Source organism: Pieris brassicae, chromosome 4 (genome assembly GCF_905147105.1).
Source record: "Pieris brassicae chromosome 4, ilPieBrab1.1, whole genome shotgun sequence".
Taxonomy (NCBI): domain Eukaryota; kingdom Metazoa; phylum Arthropoda; class Insecta; order Lepidoptera; family Pieridae; genus Pieris; species Pieris brassicae.
The window spans coordinates 11,754,377-11,777,789 of record NC_059668.1 but is presented as its reverse complement, the minus strand read 5'-3'; the positions used below and the strand labels follow the sequence as shown (position 1 = coordinate 11,777,789).

Below are 23,413 nucleotides of genomic sequence, written 5' to 3'. Positions count from 1 at the left end.
TGTCTAGCCAAGAAATCCCAAACGAGGCTTGCCTCGCCGTACATAGCGTGGTGCTTATGCTTATGCACTAGTGAAAGTTAGGTGGAGAGAAAGAATGAGAGTATAATAAATGAGTGTGGAGTAACATTGCGAAATAGGAAAAGTAAGAGTGAGATACGTAAGCAGTGTGGAATAAAAGAGGACGTTATGAAAAGGATACCGAAGGGAATGCTTAAGTGGTTTGGCAATGTAGAACGGGTGAACAACAACCGGACTTCGTTTAACGATAATAAGAAATATCACATATCAAATGATTCTATAATATACAAGAAGCTTTACAATAATAAGTTAAAAAACTCTAATTCTTTTGTTTTATGCAATAAAATGAACAATCTATTAATGTACTATACACTATATTAATGTAATGTACCTACTTTTTAGTTTTTACCTTTAAATATGGACTCGTAGAACTACAATAAATTTGTATGGTAATGTCATGGTCTTGGTCAAATATCATTTTATTTTAGCACGTCGATTGATCAGAAAATATTATTTTTTATTTCTATAAGGCAGCAAAAAAAAATAAAAATAATTAACAAATTTCACTCTTACAAGTGGATCATTGTAAATTTATAACCAATTTGTAGTTGCGGTAATGTTCTATACTAAGAATGAATCACATACCTTTGGTAGTCCGTCTCTGTCTTGTTTAGATGAATGCCCCCAACTTCCACCAGACCCGGAACATAATTTCGAACATCGTTCAAAACATAAAACGTATTCACCATTACTAACGACATGTTCATAGATAATTCGTACAAAGGCACGACTATTTTGTAATGCTTCTATATAATTTCCTGTTCTCTTTGCTGAACAAATTGCTGGAACCATATATTCGTGTATATGTTCATAACCGTATTTTGGATTCTCTCTTGCCCCAGACGAGGCAAAGTCCACGACACTAAATTACTCGAAGACAGACCGATAATTGGCGCTTTAAAACCAAAGACATGCAGAAGTCCTAGCATACAGCCGCTTGTGAAACTTTCCACAATTACCAAGTCGTAGTTTATTTTTAACTAATTTACAAGTGGCTGCCAACTGATAGTTTTCTCACAAAGATTAACAGAAAAATCGCCAAACAAGTGTAAAAGGTTAACTTGCTTTAAAATATCGCCAATTAAAGGTATTTTGTGATGCAAACTTTCGTTTTCTACCAATTACACGTTTAACGTTTCCAAACCCACTTCGGCGACCCCTTTAAAGCTCACGTGTTTATTATTACTCGGGGGGTTTTCAAGAGGAAAATAGGATGCAACCGTAACTTCATGGCCGCGTTCTGCTAACGTTTTGAGCAACGGTTCAAAGAATTGTGGCTTTTAACAGTATGCGCGAAAATCCCTAAGATACTTGCACCGTCGCCGTTGCTTATTGTTAAGAAAATAAACAATAAAATGTGCATAGCTATGATTTTTCTGACGCGATGTCTCGCAAAATACTGTGTGTGCATCCTAATGCCGAGCAACTTTGTACTATTTTCAGCGGTACATAACGTCACTTACTCGATGCTAGCTCGTTATTAATAGGTTCTTTGATATGATTTTACAATTACTGTAAGTATGCCGAACTATAATAGTGTTGAAGATTAGGGTACATATAGAAGCAAATTACACTTAAAAACAATGACTGTTGCATCTATTTCTAAATGTTATACATCCTTTGTTTTGAAATTATATAAAATAGAACAGAAAAAAATACAAGTGTCAAAATTTTTATGATAAATAATAGTCGGATTTTTTTCCAAATTTTAAGCCAATACTATGTTACAACAAATTAAAAAGTTAGCTAATAGCGGTAGGGTGGTATTATTTAACATAAAAAATTGTCCAAAATGATTTCATTGTTTATTAATTATCAAAATATTTCACCATCAACTATTATTTGCAAAAGCTTATTGAATATTGACTGACACCTTATGTCGACTTTGGATAATAAATAAAAACCTAACAAATACTGAGTTCTATACTGCAATAAGCACCACAATCATTCTGAAACAAAACATTCTCATTTTAATCACAATAGACAACATTAATTACATTATCCTTGGACACTAATAAGATCTGTCTAAAACTTCTTTGCTTTAACATGAGTATTTTATTATATCATCATGAACTTTATGATATGTTTTGTTAAGTTTTATTGTATTTCTTACAAAGGTAACAACCCTTTTTTACTCTTTAAACAAAAACAATTTGGCTGTTTCAGTCTCCACATATGACATCAACACACAGATGAATCAGACATCTTGAGATGCTAAACGAAGTTGCAGAACACCGAAATATGAATTACAATTAAATATATAACATGTTGTTGTTAATTTATTTACAGGTACCTAAAAAATTTACTGAGAGTTAAATGTTAATATAGTAATCTAGTACCACATTTGTTTATTTAGCCATATTTGTAATTTGAAAGGCTGTTTCTAATCACAATTTTACTTATATTCATTTATTGTTCATTACTTTTATAAGATTTACAGGTCTAGTTCAATAGCCTTGTGTGTATATATTTTATCATTCTCTTATCACTTGATGTTTAGATAACTTAAGAAAGTTAGGTAATACATTTTATTTCAATTAAAAAAATAGTCATAAATTTTAGTTCAAAGCTGCCTGTTGTTTTACTAATGAAAATGCAAGATTAGAATGTCTTTGCATTTATTACTCACCAAGACAAAAATCTTTAAAAGATATAAAAAAATGCATTTTCACCCAAGGGTGAAAAATTTATATGACAAATGCATCAAGGTGTCAAAAGAATGAAATATAAACTATATATTGGTTAATAACTTACCCATATAAGTATATGAAGAATGAAAGCAAATAAAATGCTAACTTTATCCATCCTTCCCGCTGACAAACAGTCAAAACATCAGCATTCATTATGCTCGTCGGGTCATACAGGCCAGGCCCTGACATCACAGGTCGGTTTCGATATCTAAAATAATAAACATATTTATGTAGTACTGCTTCTGGTAGTGATTAAAATTAAAAAATACAGCAAATTTATTAACAATAGACAAACTGAGTTATATCTATTAGGGTACTTAAAATCTCACCCGCCAAGTACAGTAAAAAGCTTACCTGAATATGTGATAGATAATTAATGGTAAATTGATTATTAGTGCAAACCATTCTTGCGACAATAAGAACAACACGTTAATAAATAAATGCAGCAAATACTCCGGCAGCACCAGCTAGAATTAAATTTGCAAATTAGCTTATGAGGTTATTCGCAAGTCACTGAACTCCTTTACAAATCGATAATACATACAGGGTTTAAACTATTACATTGATCAATTGGATTCTTATAATCAGTTTTTAATTCATCAAATGCTATCACATGAAATATAGAAAAAAATATAAGAAATGCGTCAATAATTAACGCAATAATGTATGAAAAAGCTGGGAAACTAAACGCCATTTTGACAAAACAAACATTGAGTATTAAAGATTCAAGAATATAAAATCAAGAATAAATTAGAAATTGTCAAGACTGGAAATTTTGACAATTTGCTAAATAAATCTGAAAGAAATGATAACATGTCTGTGATCATGTGATATCCCCAGATACAAGTACCACAGAGATAAATATAATTCAAATAAATCTTATTTCTTACTTTATGATACAGAAAATTACGGGATAATATTTACCTTAATAGAATTTATAATAAAACAAGTAGAAAAATTTATGAAACCAATTAAGTAGTTTAGCGCGCTTTTGATGTTATTTTTTATTCTATGTTTGAGTTCTGACACACATTGTAGTTGGTCGTTATAATTTTTGATTATATTGACAAATTACGTTTCTCCAACTCAGCTGACAGTACTATCCAAAGTTTATCAACCAATAAATAAATAATATATTAAATTATACTATTTAAATAAAAAATAAAAGTTTATTAACGAACGATATGTAAATTTACTATACTGTATTCTACAGTGTTGTATTTATATCATAAAGTTCAGATTTAACAACGTAGCGTTACGAACATATTATAATGAACTTTTAATACATGTACCTAGGAAACTAAATAAAACCATGAATATATTGTTTTTATCTTTTTTAATAATTGGAAGCGCCTTTGCTGTACAGCATGATTTCAAAGGATTTGACGACACCATTCTATTTTCAATCAATTGGCCCGGCTCTCCAGAAGCGTTAGAGAATTTAGTAAATAATAATGAAATTAAACCTGAGGTAAGTCAACCAAAATTATAAATATCTTCTCAATAAAATCACTGTGAGTTTGAGTGTGTAAAACAAATTCTAAAACAGGATTTATGCACTGTTTGAACTGTAAAAATGTCTATTACATGTGAGATTATATTTTAGAGCACACTACTAAATACAATAAAAAAGCTTATTGGATAGCTGTGTCTTGTTGTTTATATTTTAATGTCTATAACCCATAGGTTATAATTGTACAATATGCAATATAATATGTATTTTTTAATTAATATTTTGCATAGTTGTATTAAACTTAGTATTCTAATGGATCACCTCTAATGGAAAGTTGCTTTCTTTCTACTGATTAACTAAATATACTAATACACTTTAATTGAACTAAATATTTTTTAGGAAAGTCAGTTAAAAGTGACAACAACTCAAAAGGAGCAATATGAATGTCATTTGCCAATATTAAAGGATAAAGTAACAACAAGTGTTGAGGACTATGATGGTCCAACACCATTTGATTTATTGAAGCCAATATTTTCTCAAAAGATTTGTTCATACCGTTTAGAAAGCTACTGGAGCTATGAAGTCTGTCACGGACGGCATGTTAGGCAATATCATGAAGATCGGGAAGGTATTTACGAGTGTGATATTTTATTAAATTAAGTTCTTGAGACAACAACAATTTTGATATTGTTTTGAAAAGTGTTTATACTATGACATAGAACTGATACAGGAATCCATTTGCAATTGACTTGCATTTGCAATTGTTAAGGCTCTTTAGTTGGGTGGTGTTTGAAAGATGGTCATGTCTATCTACCTGTAGAATAGAATTAAGAAATCGAAAAAGACGCGCCAATCATACATAACAACATGATATTATGTTAAAATGTAGACACATATACAGGTAGATGGTGTGAGTCAAATTTCAGAGTGAGTAAAATGAGTTTTTACCAAGATATATGTTTAAATAACATTTATCCCCTTCAATAAAAAATCAAAAGACTTAAGCCATTCTCCAGTGCTCATAAAAATATAATGGATTATTTAATTAAAATTCAGTAATGTGACTTGCATTTAAAAAACTGAATAGTATAGTAAGTGTATTATAAGAAAGTGCCTCGAGACATCAACCCTAGTGAAATATAGTGCGTTTAACTATATACTTAATATTTACTTAGTTTCATTTACAGGTAAAGAACATAAGACTCATGAGTTCTTCTTAGGACGTTGGTCAGACGAAGAACATTCGAAGCTTAGCAGTGAAATAAAGGCTTTACAAGAGGCTAAAGAGAAGCCCAAGACTACAAAAGTCCAGGGCTCGTCATTACCTTACGTGGAGATCGCTATGAGCGATGGTGATTATTTTATGTCCTGTCATATTAATCTTTAAAATCACACAATCACACACCTTTAAAATATAAAGGTTTTCCTAATTAAAAATGACTTGAGTTTCCAGGTACTGTTTGCGATTTGAGCGGTCAGCCGCGCAAGACGAGAGTGCTGTACGTATGTTACACACATGGCAAACATGAGATTTACTCGATGAAAGAGACCTCGACTTGTGAATATGAAATTATAATTCTATCGGGATTGTTATGTGAGCATCCCCAATTCAAGCCTAAAGATGTTTCCGAAAATGTAATAAATTGTATGCCGATTAGCGACGCACCCAACAAACCAAGAAACCTGTTAAAAAGTGAAGTCGAGAGTCTCCGGCTAAATCATCAGTCGATAAGATTGACCAACGTGAGTCCTTTGAGATGTTCTAAAATATGTATGGCTTTTGGAGTTATTTCGGTAGTTTGTATAATCAATGGTAAATGCCTATTACGAAGAGTTTTGATTGATTTTATTTTGGTAGCTTGTAGATATTGATAGTTGTGATCTAGTGAAGTAGTATTTTTACAATTCTGAATGATTTTTGTTTTTCCTGCAGTCTAATAGTGTTTAATCATTGTTGCCTTTTGTTTTGTATAATTTTTTTTTTATTTCTTGGCTTTTTAACGATCCCAGGATGAGACGGATAAGGACGTCCTGGCCGTTTTGAAAGTTGAAAAGATCGAAAAGGTTTGTGTTGCATTTTATGTCTTCTTTTTTAGCTTCTTGCATGAAGTTTAAATATTATTTTGCATTGAATTAGCCTATTTAGAAGCAAAGTTCCCGAAACCACATTTTCGTGCAATTATTGTTTTAAATATCTCCAGGACGGTGAAACTCATTTGAAGTTCGAGTTGCATCCTTTATCTGAAGAGGCCGAAGTGGGACAAAGCCAGATAGGCGAAGAAGTTCCCGCGCCCATCACCGACGACTCCCCGGTGCGGGCCTTTCTCAACGGAGAAAACTGTTTGAACGGGGTGAGAGTTTTTTAGATTCATAGACAACGTGTCTAATATTTTTTTATTAATGTTACCAATTTTATTAGTTACCATTTATAAAAGAAAAGTGGAAAAGATTCGCATTGCATTGTCACAGTTGAAACATTAGCAGTATTTTTGATGATATTTAGGGTTATTGAAAACTTTGGCATTCAAGGAAATTTGTGTGAGTGCATAGCGGAGACTCGAATGGGCGGGTCCGACCCGTGAGGCTCTCTGGACTGGACAATTGAATAGGTACATTTTACTATGCACAAAGTAAATCAAGACGTGCGGTCTATAAATTTATATATATTTACAATAAATACATGTATTTCTTCGTTAAACTTCCCCATACCTTTACAAAAGTAAATGTGCTGTAAAGAATGAGAAAATCTGCGAAAGAGAAGAGAAGAATCTTCAGCAATGGTTCTAGTCTCAATATATTAAGTGACGATGAACTCGTAAGGGCACCGGCTGGTGGAAGTACGAGTTCTGCTACGGCCGACACGTGGTGCAGTACCACGTGGACCGAGCCGGCGAACGCACGTCTCTCACGTTGGGGGAGTTCGACGAAAAGGCGCATCTGCAGTGGATCAAGGAAAACCCGGCCAAAGCGCCCAAACCCGTCGGTGAGATCATAATATATATTGTTTTCAGAAATCGTTAGACTCTACTTAACCTAACCTTCCCCATTGTTTTTCTATTATCTGTTCACTTATCCCTACGGCTGATGACAGCGTGGCCGGCCCGTTATTTTCTTGTCCTCAACACTGGAGACTTCATTGTACCTATCAATAGTACGGTACGCAAACCTAAGCGTTATATTTAAATTTTTGAGCAATTTGAAAATGGTACTCGGCGAGTACCCACAGCGGTACAACGCATTAACATTTCAATGTCCACACCATCGGAAAATGATTGTGTTTTGTTTTAAAGCCATAGTCAAATATTCAAAAATAGACGGCAACATTTTTTTATTATTAAATCATGTTCGAAATTTAAAAATCATGTGCAGTGGCAGAACTTTGGGACCGACTACGTACGGCTTTATCTTTGTCAAAACTAAACTTAAAATGTCGAACTAGTGTAGGCTAAAAGAAAAGCTTTTCCTTGCTACAGAAATCCGCACTTCGGTATCGCATTTCTACTCGAACGGCGACGTTTGCGATAAAACGGGCAAAGCTCGTCAGACGGAAGTGAAGCTCAAATGTCTGGAGAACTCGTCGAGTCCAGCCCAAGTGTCCCTTTACCTTCTGGAGCCAAGGACCTGCAACTACATTCTCGGAGTGGAGTCACCTTTGATCTGCGAGATCCTGCCTTTGGCCGACGAGAACGGCCTCATCAAAATCAAACCCAAAGCGATAAAGGGTGATTAGTTTACTTTGTTTTGTCGTGTGGTTTAAGCATTAAATTAACTATAAAATCTGTGTATATAATAAATATGTGTATGTACAAGATGTATTTTTCCTGTAACTTAAGCATTTCATAGTCGGTGGAAGTTATAAAACTCGACTCAGCAGCTCAGTCCGTATCTTGATGCGGTAATTATTATTTTTATTTTAGAACTTGTATTTATACTAAGCTAAGCACTAAGTGCTCAAAATATAACCAACACGTGGAAAACCAGCCCGTTTTCTTTATAAAAAAATAATTGACTTAAAAAAAAACTTGCGCGTTCGCCTTTAAGAAGCATAACAGTAAAACAGACTTAACAGTCGTTTTACAACAAAACAATTACGACATCGCTTGCGTTAAGTGTGCTATATATGAAGTCCCATAAAGTATCACATTAAAACAACAACTTTAACTTGACATTTATTTACATTTATATCAACAAAACGGGTGTTGTATAAAACAGTTCTTTTTTTACATCGATTGTACATAGGATATAGTGCCGTAGATTAAGGAAAAAATATATTTACTGCGGCATTAGCGATATGACTTTGTTTGACCGTGACGCCATATTGTATTTTTAATATTAAAACCTGTATTCTAACAAAAGTGTACAATGCTTAAAGTAATCGAAAATTCTTAATCCTTAGACCCGTGGAGATTTTTCAATAACTTCTGTAGTTGAATATCAAATCAATAGTCCATACTTTCAACGTAAGTAACAGTTGAATGAGAAAATATCGTGAAATTGTAAAATCCCCCTTAATTCTCACTACCTTTAGTCATTTGTCACCGTAGAAATAAATCTTCTGTAATTTAATGAAACATTTAAATGATAACCTTAAAACATTACGATTGAAATTTAATAAAAAAATGTCATTGAATGAACACTATTGAAAATGCAGTAACCATAGGTGAGGTAACATAATTACATGAAAAATATCAACTTAGTGGCGGTCGTGCTTGAAAAGCCTTGTACATAATCAATGTTTTTTTTTCTGTACAAATCTAACAGTTTTATCGATTTTACAAAGTACAACAACAATGGATTCTCTCCAGAGACACCTAACTATAGTTAAGTTAAAATTTATACATTTCATTATCTAGCTTACGTAGCTTCAAGTTCACCGAGTTTTTGACGCGTCGTTTTCCTCGTAGTCATCAGTTTAATCTATATGAATCAAGTTTGAAGAGTATTCTCCAAAACGTCGTAAAAAGTCGGTGAAGATCGAACATAGTCTATTCACAATGTGGCTAGTAGCCGACTTTTATTTATAAAAAAAAAATTAAAACATTAGCCGAACACTGAACAAATTTATATAGTATCTTTAAAATTTAACACTGTCATCTACGAAATAATTCGTCTATTTCCTAAAACAATATGCGAAGAATGCTGTTTCGCAGAACAACCCGTTTCAATAAATTAAATGAAATTAACCTAATATTTGTGAAATATTTCACGTTAGTTTTGATAATAAGTTTGATATGAACAAAGAAAAGGGAACTTATTCAGTCTAAATATTGGTATTGTCTTTGTTGAGACACCGAGACCAGACTAAAATTAACAATTACTACGGCTCCACTTAGGTGCTCCATCATCGTCAGTACCTGTCTGCAGAATCATCACCATCTAATCTTAAAATGCGGAACTTGTTCTGGTTAAAAAATCTAATGTGTTCCAGGACTCTAGTGGGGCCGCAACTTAAGGCTATAAATAAACTCATACAATATAATTTGCTAAATATAAGTACAGTAAAAGCCAGAATAAATTGTAAATAACATGACTTTTTTTTCAGTAGTATGTCACATCATAGGCAATACCGATCGTAAAACTCGTTATGTCAAACAATTGTAATCTAAAAAATCACGCAAACGATAGATGGCGCTATCCTCAAACCAGTTTCGCTATTAACCAGTTGTAAGAACTGCAACATTCAATTTGCCGAAATTAACGTTTACAATTGGCACAAATCTAAGTAGTATTAAAATATGTTTTTAATTTTTTAAATTTAATTTTCTAAATAACTTTCATAAGAAAATGATACGAACACTTAATTTTAATAAGAAACATCTAATCAAATATAGAGTAAAGTCCCACGTAAGTGCCATATATATATACAATTTTTTAAAATACTAAACGTAGTAAAAGCAGAATTGAGCATATGTGCTAAGTGGCCGTCGCTAAACGAATAGAAGTCGAAAGAAAGTGAAACTTACACAAACTTAGTTAATATATTAAATACTTAAATACTAAGACATTTTGACTATATCAGCGTTCGATGTTCCGATGTGTGGTCATTTGCGATAAAAAGTTCGTCTGTCTAGAATTTCTTTTACAGAAATTATAACCCGTATTCCTAAACTTCAAAATTAGTAGATAAACAATCATTTGACAGTTCTTTAAACTAGATTCGGTTCGATATACGTCTCGGAATACGAGCCTTTTATAGTTCTACGAATCGAAGCTTTGTTAAAACACATGTTAAGTACACTACGACAGACAACAAGGTAAACAATAAACACATTGATCACTTTGAGATCATCTTATTAACCTAAAACCTTATTTTTAAATCAAAGAACTCAAAACGTCTGTTTTAAAAAATGGCCACATTTGTTGGTAACAAATACAGGTAATATTTGAAAATAACATTCATTTATTCGTAGTAACAAGTAGTAAATAATAACTATGATTACTTTATTCCCTTGTTCGTTATCTTTGAACGGCCTGTTTTCTTCTGATTGAATTGTTCAATATAAGCGAAAACAGGCCGCTACAAGTTGCCGAACATTGGCCTCAGTACCAAAACGGTAGTGCTGCGCTTTGGACTCAAACTTAAATTAAAAATATGACACTCGTTGAAAAAAAGTTGTCTCAGCTCTTTGGCGTCTTCGTACATTAGTTTTAGAACGCAACTAAATAGAATATGACTTAAAATTTAATAATAAAATAACACGATAGCTTTAAATGATTTTGGGGAATACTTTGGAAACGATAAAATTTTTGCTGAGGTCAACATTAAAAAATACTAAGCGTGTTCTCGTTCTCGCTTAGTATTAGTTCCTGTTAGCGCACAGCATCGACACAAACCTTAACCTTACACTTATTAGTTAACAACTGTGCACTTGGACGCATTCCCTTACAGCTAGTCGTTCGAGTGCACCGGATACATCACAACAAATGTCAAACAACCTTTTCGTTCACAACTCACTCGCCACCGTTCATCTAGTACGGTCTCGAGAGCTCTTTCGAACGTTTCAATTGAACTTTGAGTCTCTTTGTACCGATTTGGAATCCGTTCATGGCCTGTATTGCGGCCTGCGCCGACGCGGCATTGTCGTACGAGACGAAACCGAAACACTTCGAGAGGTTCGTCTGTTTGTCTATGAACACTTTGGCTGATATCACGTGACCGAAGGGTAGGAAGGTGGACGCGAGGTCCGTGTCTGTGAACTCCTGCGGTAGGTGGTAGATGAACAGGTTGCCGCCCTCCGGGCCTATAAATTAAATAGGGATGGTAAGTAACAAATACAACACGTCTTATACAATTGATGAATTCGTTCTTAGATGGTTTCTATACATATGTAATTTTTAATATTAGCTAGCTATATCGATCAAGTTTTATCCCACCTTCAACCTGCTTCCCAGCAGCTGCGGCAGCGGCCGTACCAAGCACAGACCCCAAGGGCGCCGCAGCGAAAGTACCAAACTGTGCCGCGTACGCAGAGCTTAGAGGTTCAGCTGTTGACCCTGAAAATATAACGGTTTTGTAAAATTTTCTACTGAGCTGAGACGAGAAAGAATAAAAGGGAAATGCAATTAACACAGTAATATAGTGTTAGTTCGAAATGTTTTTAATAACAAAATATAAATATGAAACAACTTATTACACATTTATGTATTTGAAATTATCGTCTACGGACGCAAAGCTAAAAATTAGTTTTGGAAATAAATAAGAAAATGTTCTGTCGTAATTGTAACGTTGTGGGCAAATAACCATGCAAATACAATGTTTTAATCACTCAAACAGTTAACAAACGATAAATTTAAGATTAGGTTAAATCAAATGTTATTTGATATTATTATAATAGACGTTGATAGCGATAAAAAGTTGACAACGACGACTTATGGTTAGTAGAATAACAATGCCAAACAAAAAAAAAACAATACACAATGATTATTTATCATTCATTTAGCGAACAACAAACCAATGATTCACAGCCTTAGATATGCATCTACAAAGATATTTTTTATCAGGTCCCGTGCACTATTCGCCTTATTGGTTAAATGTATGCGCAAAAATTAATAATATTAATGACTGTTTTGTACTGTCTTTGAGATACATTTTGTTATAAATGCTGCTACTTTTATCCTTCTTTAAATGTAATTAATGCAACGTAAGGTTTTCTACATACTACACATGATATAATGATATCTATGACTATACACTACACAATTATAACATCTACCTAACACTAGGTACGAACAACCTATGTGCTACGTCCTCTAAGTCTTGGCTTCAGATTTTTGTATCATTTTTTTTAATAAGGTGAAAAGTCTGTGACACACCATCGATTTTTACATTTAAGGCATCCTGGTATCAACGCACGATATTTTACTTCACCTTACAAACGAGTGCTGTTTATGCACAATTGGTGCACAACCATCGAAGGCAAGACCTCAGGGTTGTAATGTGCACGCTCAATACACTACGCAACGCAACTTTTCTTATGGAATTAAAATAGTCATTGGAAATTCCATAATTGAGAAGCACCAGAACCTTTTACATACGACATTACACTCTTTTTATTTAGGCAATTATTAATAGTAGTTAAGATTAAGATGTTGGTGAATTACAAAAATGAATTTTACAAAGCCTTGGTATACGACAAGAAAAGGAATAATATGCACAGAAAACAATACAAGCTAGCCAGAGAATATAAGATAAATAAGATTTTATAAAGTATTTATTATCTCAATTATTGGAAGAAGATATTTAATGAAAAAATGTATTTTACGAGTTACAACAGCTCTGGGATTATTTTGCTTCGATATCGTTCAAAAGCGACAATTATTTAGGTTTCACTTTATAAAATAAGAATAAATCATGCATTTCGCTCTTGACAGGAAGGATTCTGGCGCATAATGGCTATAGGTATTAACACATTTATTTTATAGTATTACATTTATCGTTAATAGTATTGAGGCAATGTCAATATCACGTTGAAGGTAAATAAAGATTTAAGTAAAAGCTTAATCTCGGCATTATATAACTCCTGATACATAAGAAGGATATAAAGCGAATAATTGTAGCAATGATAAGCAATTGTAGCATCAAAAGCGCAAAATAAAACTCATTTATCGCATTCCATGATTCGTAAACTCGAATCCGATAAAATTGTCATTCCATAACACAAATTTTAAATCCGGCTATGGATTACCTGTGATGTTAGTCTTTCCGAGAAGACCTGAAGTGTGAAAAAGTTTCGTTATTAAACCTCTTTTTTAATCTGTCAACGTTATAAAGACGCACAATCTGAAAGAGGAAATGTTTGCGGGCGAAACGAGATCGTTATAAGTACAATATCTTATGTGGCTACATTCCAATTAGAGATTTGGACAGGTTCAGCAATTAGGAGGAAATTTATGTAGGCGTAATTGTTCCGGGGACGGTAGACGGAAGGGGCCGAGGACGAAGCAAAAACGTCAATTAAGCCTGCCAGATTGATACTTTAAGTATTTTATAGCCTCTATTTACGTAAACAAAACTGTAAATACTTTATGCCGAATATTTGAATTTTGATTGCATGCTTCAGCAACGACGTTTCCGTACACAATTCTGGTAGTTAAAAACTTTTAAATGCATTTTTCTTTGTTAAATCACAAGTCCTCTCCTGATAAATTTTCCGTTTAAAGGATTTTTATGAATCTTTCTGTGACGATATAATTTAATATACTTACATAGTTGTGGCGCTGCAGGCTGTTGGGCCGTAGCGGGGGCCATAGGCGCCGCTTGCGTCACGACCGGGGGCTGCGTAATGGCCGCTAGCGCAGCTAAGTTCTGCACAGACACCGGCGCTAGAAGCCCACCGAGTTGGTCCGATCCACCAATTGTCCCGACCCCACTCACCGCTCCGCCACTTAGCCCTGCACCGTTGAAAGCGATATCTGGGTAGTTAATACCTAAGACACCCAAATAAGCGCAAATTAACAAAAATAGGACAACAAAATCAATTAGGTTTTTTTGGAGTCAAAATAAAAAAGAAAGAAGCGAGTAATCTATTTACCTACTACTACAATAATTGTGTGTTATTTGTGTAAAAAGAAGTGTAAATAATTATAAATTGATACTGAACAATTGTTGTTGTTTATTTAATCAATATTGCAAGTGCTTTTTCAGTCTATTTGCTTTGTCATTTGAAACTGAATCGAGAAACCTACCTCAGACTGAATTTAAAAAAAAATGAAAGTAACTAACTAGGTTAAGCATAGATGTTTTAAATGGGGATAATTGCAAAACTTCCTGAATGCGCCGCGTAAATGCGTAATTTTCTACTTAGTTAAAGAAAATCTCTCTCGTTTTTAATTATGAAATTGTAACGTAGTTTTTTAATTATCTACCTTAAAGAGTCATTAACTAGGTAATAAAGCTTTAACTTAATTATTCAACTATTAAAAATGTACTTAAACGTGGTAAAATTTATTTCTAAATTTAATAAGTACTACATAATATTTTCTATTTATGTGTATATCATATTCTACTTCTACCTTACCTTGTAACAATGTTGAGCCTTGGCCTTGTAGAAGCTGTTGCTGCAGTCCAACCGCCTGCAACTGCTGCAACAATTGCAGCTGCGTTGCCGGTGATAAGGCCGCCTCCGAAGGCAGCTGATAAGTCGGCGTCACAGGCGTCAGGCCCCAGAGGCTAGCCTGCATTGCTTGCAGTTTCTTTTGTTCTTTTTCTTTTTGCGTATCCGCGAATTTTACAACAAGGGGTGCCGAACAACCTTCCATGGTTTGGCTGTGATGAAGCGTCTGGAATTATGTAAATTAAATGTTAAAGTAGCATTATGTGTGAACTAAAACAACAATAAGACTAGTAATCTCGCGGACTGTAAAAAATTACGTACTATTTTGTAATATTAAAAGTAGATTAAACTCAAAATATTACTTTAAATATTATGTACTATTTATGTCTTAATTCTTAACAGGAAAACACATCCAGCTTGCCCAACTAATATCCTTTTTGTTATTAGATAAAGTATTGTTTGTACCTTAATAGCAGCAATTGCAGCTTGTTTAGAGACGAATGTTACGAATGCACACCCTTTGCTTTGGCCCTGTGCGTCCCTTAACACAGTACATTCTTCTATAGCGCCGTGTCCCGCGAACAACGCTCTGACATCATTCTCTGATAGCTTCTTGTTGAGCATTCCCACAAATAACTTGCGCTCTGAAAAAAATAGCCTTTATTAAAATTCTACCAATAATAATTGTAAATTTTAATATCTTATATTATTAAATTAGAAGGATATTTTTAATTTATTACGTCTTATGAAATCTGAAACCATGGTACAAACACATAATGGGGGAAATACAGCCCTTCACCCTTTTTGTTTCAATATTCACACCGTATTATTGTATTTTATCTCGCATCAAGTCGACAAACAACGGCGAATCCCTATTAAATTACATTCATATCTGAACGCAAACTCGTAATCCCGTTGCTGGGAAATTTTAACGCTAAAAAATATTGAACATATACTTTGTCTACGAGCAATCATGTCACGCTTGAGCATCCCGGCTTTTATCATGGCCGCGGGGTTCAATTCCGTTTCCTTATATTAAATAATAAATCGTAGACGACACATGTTGCGCTTGTAAAACAACTTCGCTCGCGACCACCTTATGGTTATGTATGGTGGCCCACGTAGTTTTTTACCGAATATTTATCTCAAATTAACTCGGTTTAACTTTACATGACATATTTATAAAATATTTAAAAAGAAATGTCATAGAGTTCAGAGTATTCCACTGTAAGAGACAAATATTATGAATGATTTATTAGCGCTTGTGGCACTCGCATAAGTATTTGCATCACACTTTGCAAGGTGCATTATGATAGAGACAACTGGCGCGAATTCCCTCAAGTGCTGCTGAAATATGCAGCCTGTGAGCTTGACTAGCGTTGGAAACTTACTAATAAATTAATAGATACTAGCTGAATAAAGGAATGGCCATTCCTTTATTCAACTAGAACTGAAAGTGTTAGCAATCCTTTAAAATACATAAGATACATACCAGCAAAATAAGTGTTTTTAAATGAGAAGAGTGTTTAATTGATGGGGCTTTCGAGAAGCATCCCGGTTTAGGAAGGTTCTAGAAATGTTTACTCGTAGAGCGACGCGACCGCCTTCATGAATACAAAGAACTATACATGCATGTCACGTAACTTTTTGTCAAGCAAAGAATTTCACCTGTATGTTGAAGTTTTAATACATTTTTATTTTTAATAAATAAAGCATTAGTCAAAGGGATGATAATCACTATTATTAACTTGTTTGCGAATAAACTTAAGTTTTGTTTACCGCCTAGTCAATATAATTAAGTAAGCGGTATAACTATATACTTGACACAAAGTAGATTTTTAATGTTTTAAATCATTTCCCGAATCAGTCAGATATTATGACAAGCACGGAATATGCTTTTAGTAGAATATCAACTTCACAAGCGTCATTTGATACCATTTTATTTTTCACGTAAAATTCGAACACATTAACACTTATTTTCGATAGTGGGCTGAAATATTTTATAAAAATTGTTTTTACAAACTTTACTGATTGAAACTATGAATGTATTGTTATTTGTGATATCCAAGATGTTTGACGGTGCTTACTTATTAAATTCATAGTCACACGGAATCTCTCAAACTATTTCGGGTGTCTCGATAAGAGTCGGTGGGAAATCCGGTATTTGCACTCACTGACAAGTATTTTAATATACTTTTCTTATTAGCATTAATTAATAATTCAATTCCATTCAGGTTCCCGTTCTATTTCTATATTGGTAAACTAAGTGTTCTATTTATTACATAGCCACTGAAAATGCACGGCTAAGTGAAGGCGAGACCTATTTAAAACAAAAGCTAAATAAGCAACCAAAGTGGCATCTAATTAGAATATTCGAGCCACTCAACGGCGGCTAATCAGTTTAAATGGCCAAGTAATTGTGTGCTCAGTACAAATAACGCCTTAAAATGTTAATGCCTTAAGTGCACTACGGCCGAGGGAGGGCAGAGTCGTTAAACAATTTACATAGATTGCCAAATGACAGCCTCCAGATAACTTATATCTTTCGAAGTATAACCTGAGACCCAGAATCCCAGTAGTGCCGAAAAACAAATAATTTTACAATTTGTGCTACATGCGTGCAACTACTGTTAAAACTGTTAAATTGTTTAATATTCTGCCCGGAAGCTGCACCTCTATAACATTAGTATATAGTTTATATAGTATGGTTACCTCAATTATCTCAGAAAGACCATTGATAAGGCAATGTAGTGAATAAAACAAGAGATTAACCCAACAGGGTCGACCCAAAATAGTCAAATAATTAAATTTAAAGAGCATAGTTTTGTTAATTAGCGGTATCGGCTAACAGGACAATATTACGCAAAATTAGAATATTCATTATAATAGTTGCTTATTTCCGTCTTCAAAATCACAATTATAGCAGAAGTTTTTGTTATAGGCATGTAATAAGTGTATCTTTCTTTTATTATTATTAGTTTAAACACAAAGAAAATACGTAATCGAACGAAACGTTTATGTATATAAACTCTTTAGCAAAAAAGGGGAAACCTAAACAATTTCACATTCTAAGCTCGATTTGAGTTCATTAAATGAAATTTAATTGTCTGACGTAGTCTGTATATTTATAATCGTGTAAACGCGTGAAGTGAATTCCAATTTTTTTAACTTTTTTATATTAAATAAAGATAATTTAAGCAATATCTCCCCACTCTTGTTTTTATCCTGTTGTGCATCAGAGTAAGTTGCACTGCTCTTACTCGTCTCTTTAGAATATCATACACATGCTCATTAAGGTCAGGACTTCCAGCTGGGCCATCTAAAAGACGGATCCCAAATTCTTGCATGTTCGCTTCCACGTCGCCAGAACGGTGCAGGCGAGCATTGTCCTTAGGTGGAGTTAAGTTGTGTAAAAACACAGCTAACGGACAAGGTGAGTTGAATTGCTACACGTTAGGTATTCACTCATATAAAGAATAACTCATAAAGACGATTGTATTGTTCATTGTTAATTTTAAAAGGCATTATAAATGACAATCTATATATATTAATAACAGTGGAATTTATGAAAGAAGCTGGAGAGGATGATTTGAGCAAAGCCAAAGGAGAAATCTATTCGTTTTTAAATACGTTTCCGCTTCATGTGCACACATCGCACACTTCAAGGCTTCACGCCCTAAGTGGAGTGTCATGGAAGCGATACGCCAACATATTGTGCACACACGGCACACTTACATACAATTAGCACTTCGACGCTGCCTTCTTAATATCAACTATAAACCTACATCACCTACTTGCTAACATACGCCGAGGACATGTTGTACCCAGGGATTATGGTATGTTATGATTAAAATATAAGAAAATTAATAATTTTTATCACGATTTTTAACTTGGAAATTATTTGAAAACTAAAATTTTATGAATCTGGCAAACAACGATGAAGAATATATATAGCAGAAGATATAATATATTATTAATGTTTTTTTCGCTTTGCTTTCATGCATATTGTTTTAGATAAATAAATAGAAGATATCTAACAAATACGTGAGGTGACGTAATATATGTATTAGCTTAGCTAGCTTTAAATAATCCGTGTTCAGTTGTCAATTATTGAGAGACACTTTAGGAAGTTGTAGGAACCAAAGATAACTTCATATAATACTAAATACAACTGTTCTTTATTAAATAGCAAATATGCTTTATTATCTAATACAACATGGATAAAGTGAAGAAGAGCGAGTTATGTAAAAAAAGAGTTATCAAAAAACATCAACACTCGAAACGAATTGCAAAAAGAGAATGTCACCGCGGAGCGTCTTGTCTGTCGCCGGTTAAACAGAAAAGGTGAAAAACCTAAATGAGATCTGAATAGTACTTCGAGTTCGCTGCGAATGCGCGGCTAAAGTTCAAAATCCATCTCTTGCAGACGGCAGTGAGGTTAATTACTTCTTTATTAAGTAGTTTCAGTATCGTTGGAATTAGTTAAACGCTCGTCGAGTTTGTCTAGTTCCGTCGCAGATTAAGCCCGCAAAGGTAAGTGCAAAAGAGCAAGTGGCAGTTGAAATGAATATGGATAAAGTCGTTTAGAGTTTATAAGTCCTTAAAAGCGAGTCTTCTTCAGTTAAAGTAATGTGTATTAACATTGTCGCTGTTTTAATTGAAAGTATAATATTATAGACGGATTTAAATGTACTTTTTAAATAATAAGAAATTATTATCATATGCAATAAGAATATTAAAGTATAGTAAATGCGGATAAAGCTAACATAGGAGCACAAATTTTTAAGCCGTCCCCAATTACTTTACTTCGTTGACTACGTGAAAATCCGTTTAAGCGATTTACTCACGACTGCGTACCTACAGTTGATCTTATTAGCCCGACGCGTTCGCCATACGAATGGAGCCTGCTACGTGGATACTTCGTGATCAGTGTTGCCAGATAATTAACTGAAATCTTAATTGTAAGTTGTATTATCTTACTGTAAATTGTAGGTTAGAAAAAAAAATTGGTCGGCATTTAAGTAATGTTTTTTAAAATCTGTGTATCAAACACAGTACATTTGTAGAACAATAATAGATATAGCATTCAGTATTTTATAAGAAATAAAATCGATTCTAAGTCAAGGTAAAAACTTGCAGTGTTAGGAGTTCTCCGCATTATGATATCGTTCACTGCCCGCGAGTCATTTTCAACAGGAACGGCTTTGATACGATTAAAAACTAATCCCATTTCGGTACGATGTAATTTCCTTCCGACTGTTCCTGCGCAAAGCTAGCGCACGTAATAAAATACGGTCGAATTAGATAAACACTGCGAGCGGCAGGTCTTTCTGCATTTGAGGGGGTAAATTGCAAAGCCTGTGCCACGAGAGAGGAGTGAAAGAATTCGTTTGTCGAGGGAAATTTTTCGCACTGTGAAATACGTTGCGGCGCGAGTGAAAAATCATCTCCAAGGAGGCGGTAGTTGGAATAGCGTGCACCAACCGCCGGGGAATCGCCGCCGAAAGATTTGCGAATTTAATATTGTTTTCCGCGTTGGCACCGCGCCATCGTGTGGCCAATTTCAGCAACGCGACACTAAATAACGTAAATGCGGATCATTAGATTATTGTTCGACATTACACCTCTAATACTCTATGAAGTTTCTTCTAATATCGAGTGTTATATAGACATAGACATAACATTTATTACTAACAAAGCACACACACAGAAACACATAAAATAACAATAATCAAAAAATAAAAATATTTAAAAAAATAATAATAATAGAGAGATAACAATTGTGTAATGCGTGTGTGCTATGGTTGTAATTGGCCCTGGCTCAGCATTATGCTGAGGAGCAGAGTTGTTCCACAGGGCTCGTCATTCCGCCAGAGACCACAGCAGTTAGTTTGCGCCTCAGTCGCAAAAAAACAAATAAAAATCTATTACTCAGCAGAAACAAATAATAATAATAATATTAACTTTTACTTATAACAGTCAGCATGCACTTAATGAAAAAAGGCGAATAATATTCAGAAATTCGTTTTGTTTGTTGTCAATACAATTCTTTTTAAACGGCTAAAAGTGATTATGTGATGTAATTAAATAAAAACTATATAGGCATGTAAGTACGGTTAGTTCGATTCTGAAATTTAAATATACTAACCCGTTAGCTGAAAACTCTATTCGCCAGTCGCTCGTGTCCATTTTGAATTAGCGTGTTTCGTTATCTCGGAAAATTGAAAATTCCTGAATATCATCGGATTGTTAGACATGCATTCAAACATTCCAAGCGTGAATTCAACATCTGATAGTGTTCATTTCACCTGGAGGCTGCTCGACATTTAAATTGAAATGCTTCACTTGAGTTAGTGACGTCACAGGAAATTACATCCACTACACTTCTCTCCGACATCCACCTAGCTTGTGTCTTTGAGCTAGAACGCATTCTTACACTTAATGATTTAGATACTGTATCTGGTACAGTCAGTTTTTCAATATCATGTAGATTTTTAAGTGTTGTCTTCGTGTGCGTGTGTTTCTCACACACTAAGACTCATTTCGACAATACCAACCACAATCGTTGAATGTAAATTGTGAAATAGTGTGAATAAATCACTAACAGTTGTTTAAACTCAACGTCACCTAATTTACTTTTAGTCCAATGACAAAACATAATATATTTTATACTTGAGGGATTTTTGTAACGGCAGCAATTGGTGCTTACGTAACTTGTAATTAAAGATTATTACTGTTACTGAGAAGAAATAAAAACACCACTGTTTTATAAATATAGAAGTTGTTGATCCAAGAAAACCTGCGATTAATATTAATGATATTTTGATTTCGAACCGATTTCGATAAAACAAAACCTAAATATTGTAACAATATTCGTAATTCAAATGTGGATGGTCTATGGCCTGCATCATTAAAATATTGTTCTTTCCTTTGTTTCACTTTTAACAGACAGATATTTTGTCTGTCTGTTAAAAGTGAAACACTGACAATTTTTGAAACAATATAGGATGCGATGTACGTAAATGTGTATGTAAATAAATAATCGGTTAATGGGTTAAAAATATCTCATAGAGACTTCAACAAGAATAGGAGTAGTGGTCTGTGTATCTTTAAGACGCAATCAATAACATGCAATCAGCTACGGCGTCCCGCAGCGACCCTCCATCTTCCGTGCGAGGGATGCTGTTCCGCACGGAAACGCACCGAGACGTTTCATTTCCACATGGAACGTCGTGGAATTGAATAAATTTGAATAAGCACTTAGCGTGAAAGATTTTATATGACTCGTTAAGAGGGTACGGTTACATGGCAATAAACCTATAGCGCTTCAGTCCACAATATGCCGAACACAAATGTAAAATATTTAAATTTAAAATAATACGAAAATTAAAGTAACCTCACTATCCCGATATCCAATTCAATAAAAATGAAAAATTTCTTAATAAATATTTAAAAAAACTTGGCTGAAAGCCTAAATCAATATTCCGAGTTGCGTATTTTGAAAGAAATTTACATTTAATAAGTATGGTAGATTGCATTTCTCTTGAAAATATTTATATATAAGCAAATTACAAAAATGTATTGAATTTTGACATATGGGAGACTCAAGACTTATATCTCTTTAGCTTTCTACGTTATAAAACTCGCATTAAGATAGAATCGCTCAGGTAAATATATACACTTAAAACACATGTATTTTATCGGAAGAGTTCAGTTGTGCAGCCAACAATTTAAACAATGCATTATGCAACACCGTGTGACTGCGACTGTATGGAAAATAATTCCATACGTTAGACACAAAAAGTTACATATCAATTCTATTACTAAATCAGCTTTGTTTTAGTTAAAATCTATATGCTGAATGCGTTGTACACGTAGTACAAAGTTTGTTTGTGAAAAATGCTGGCGTTATACGGCTGATGTCCGAAATACAATTAATGCTGTTATAAGACTTGCACAAATAAATTATTCGCTAGCATTCACGTAGCGTATTTACTATAATTAAAGTACTTTTAATTATCAAAATGACATAACAAATTAAACATGAGATGGAAAGCGTCATTGTTCCATAACATTTTCTCACGAGTGTGACATTTGATGCAATTTTTATTTTTATTCGTACTTAGATATATTGTATGGCTGCTTTCGTGTCTGAATTGGTCACATACTACCTTATTATACCAGACAAGCTATGAAGTGTTTGATTGAGTCCCAGGAAAAAAGTCGAAGTATAACATGTACTATCAATTCAATTGTATGACTGAAACTTAGGCAACGGCTTGCATAGTGCACAAAACTTTTCATTTCTACTTTTTATTCTTCATCAGTCACCTGAACTTCTTGAATTTTTTTATTATTTTATAATGCAGAGTAAGACGCATAAACTGCCAAATATATTCCTATGAATTTCGAGAGAATCGAAGACGGTATAAAATAAAGCCTGAATGATACCTGTACATTGTAGTTTTACAGTATTGCATCAACGCCTACCTCATTTGACACGGGTGACAATAATAATATAATAAAAACAAATGACAAGATTTTTTGTTTTAACATTCACATACATTTCTTATTCTCAAAAGTTTCTTTACTTAAAAATTTATGTTACAAATTCATAGTACGACAGTCGTCTAATTTAT

General features: G+C 33.8%; 3 protein-coding genes across 9 annotated transcripts in view; 1 reads left to right on the top strand and 2 right to left on the bottom strand.

Annotated features, from left to right (window-relative positions):
- Window positions 1-1,870: 1,870 nt before the first annotated feature.
- LOC123708507 (protein cornichon) lies at window positions 1,871-3,492 on the bottom strand. The gene is made up of 4 exons (XM_045659262.1): window positions 3,313-3,492; window positions 3,123-3,235; window positions 2,833-2,976; window positions 1,871-2,027 (listed from the first exon to the last, which is right to left on the bottom strand). The coding sequence occupies exons 1-4, from the start codon at window positions 3,460-3,462 to the stop codon at window positions 2,000-2,002; spliced, it is 435 nt and encodes a 144-aa protein (XP_045515218.1). The 5' UTR covers window positions 3,463-3,492; the 3' UTR covers window positions 1,871-1,999.
- A 369-nt stretch (window positions 3,493-3,861) lies between these two features.
- Window positions 3,862-8,030, top strand: LOC123708763 (endoplasmic reticulum lectin 1). Of its 2 annotated transcripts, XM_045659632.1 has the most exons (8): window positions 3,864-4,239; window positions 4,621-4,849; window positions 5,409-5,573; window positions 5,675-5,964; window positions 6,232-6,285; window positions 6,423-6,572; window positions 7,042-7,204; window positions 7,695-8,030. In XM_045659632.1, the coding sequence occupies exons 1-8, from the start codon at window positions 4,081-4,083 to the stop codon at window positions 7,949-7,951; spliced, it is 1,467 nt and encodes a 488-aa protein (XP_045515588.1). In that variant the 5' UTR covers window positions 3,864-4,080; the 3' UTR covers window positions 7,952-8,030. The 2 variants fall into 2 exon arrangements, with proteins under 2 accessions (XP_045515589.1, XP_045515588.1); XM_045659633.1 differs by lacking the exon at window positions 6,232-6,285 and having other exon boundaries at window positions 3,862-4,239.
- Window positions 8,031-8,377: 347 nt separating this feature from the next.
- Window positions 8,378-23,413, bottom strand: part of LOC123708962 (CUGBP Elav-like family member 1) — a 201,555-nt gene continuing 186,519 nt past the window's right edge. For 5 of the 6 annotated variants that reach the window (XM_045660015.1, XM_045660014.1, XM_045660011.1 and 2 more), the window contains 6 exons: window positions 15,240-15,418; window positions 14,739-15,000; window positions 13,927-14,148; window positions 13,407-13,433; window positions 11,596-11,715; window positions 8,378-11,462 (listed from right to left, as the gene is read on the bottom strand). In XM_045660015.1, the coding sequence (XP_045515971.1) occupies window positions 11,191-11,462; window positions 11,596-11,715; window positions 13,407-13,433; window positions 13,927-14,148; window positions 14,739-15,000; window positions 15,240-15,418 (1,082 nt within the window). In that variant the 3' untranslated portion in view covers window positions 8,378-11,190. The remainder of the gene's footprint in view (window positions 11,463-11,595; window positions 11,716-13,406; window positions 13,434-13,926; window positions 14,149-14,738; window positions 15,001-15,239; window positions 15,419-23,413) is intronic. The other variant, XM_045660012.1, reaches the window with a different exon arrangement.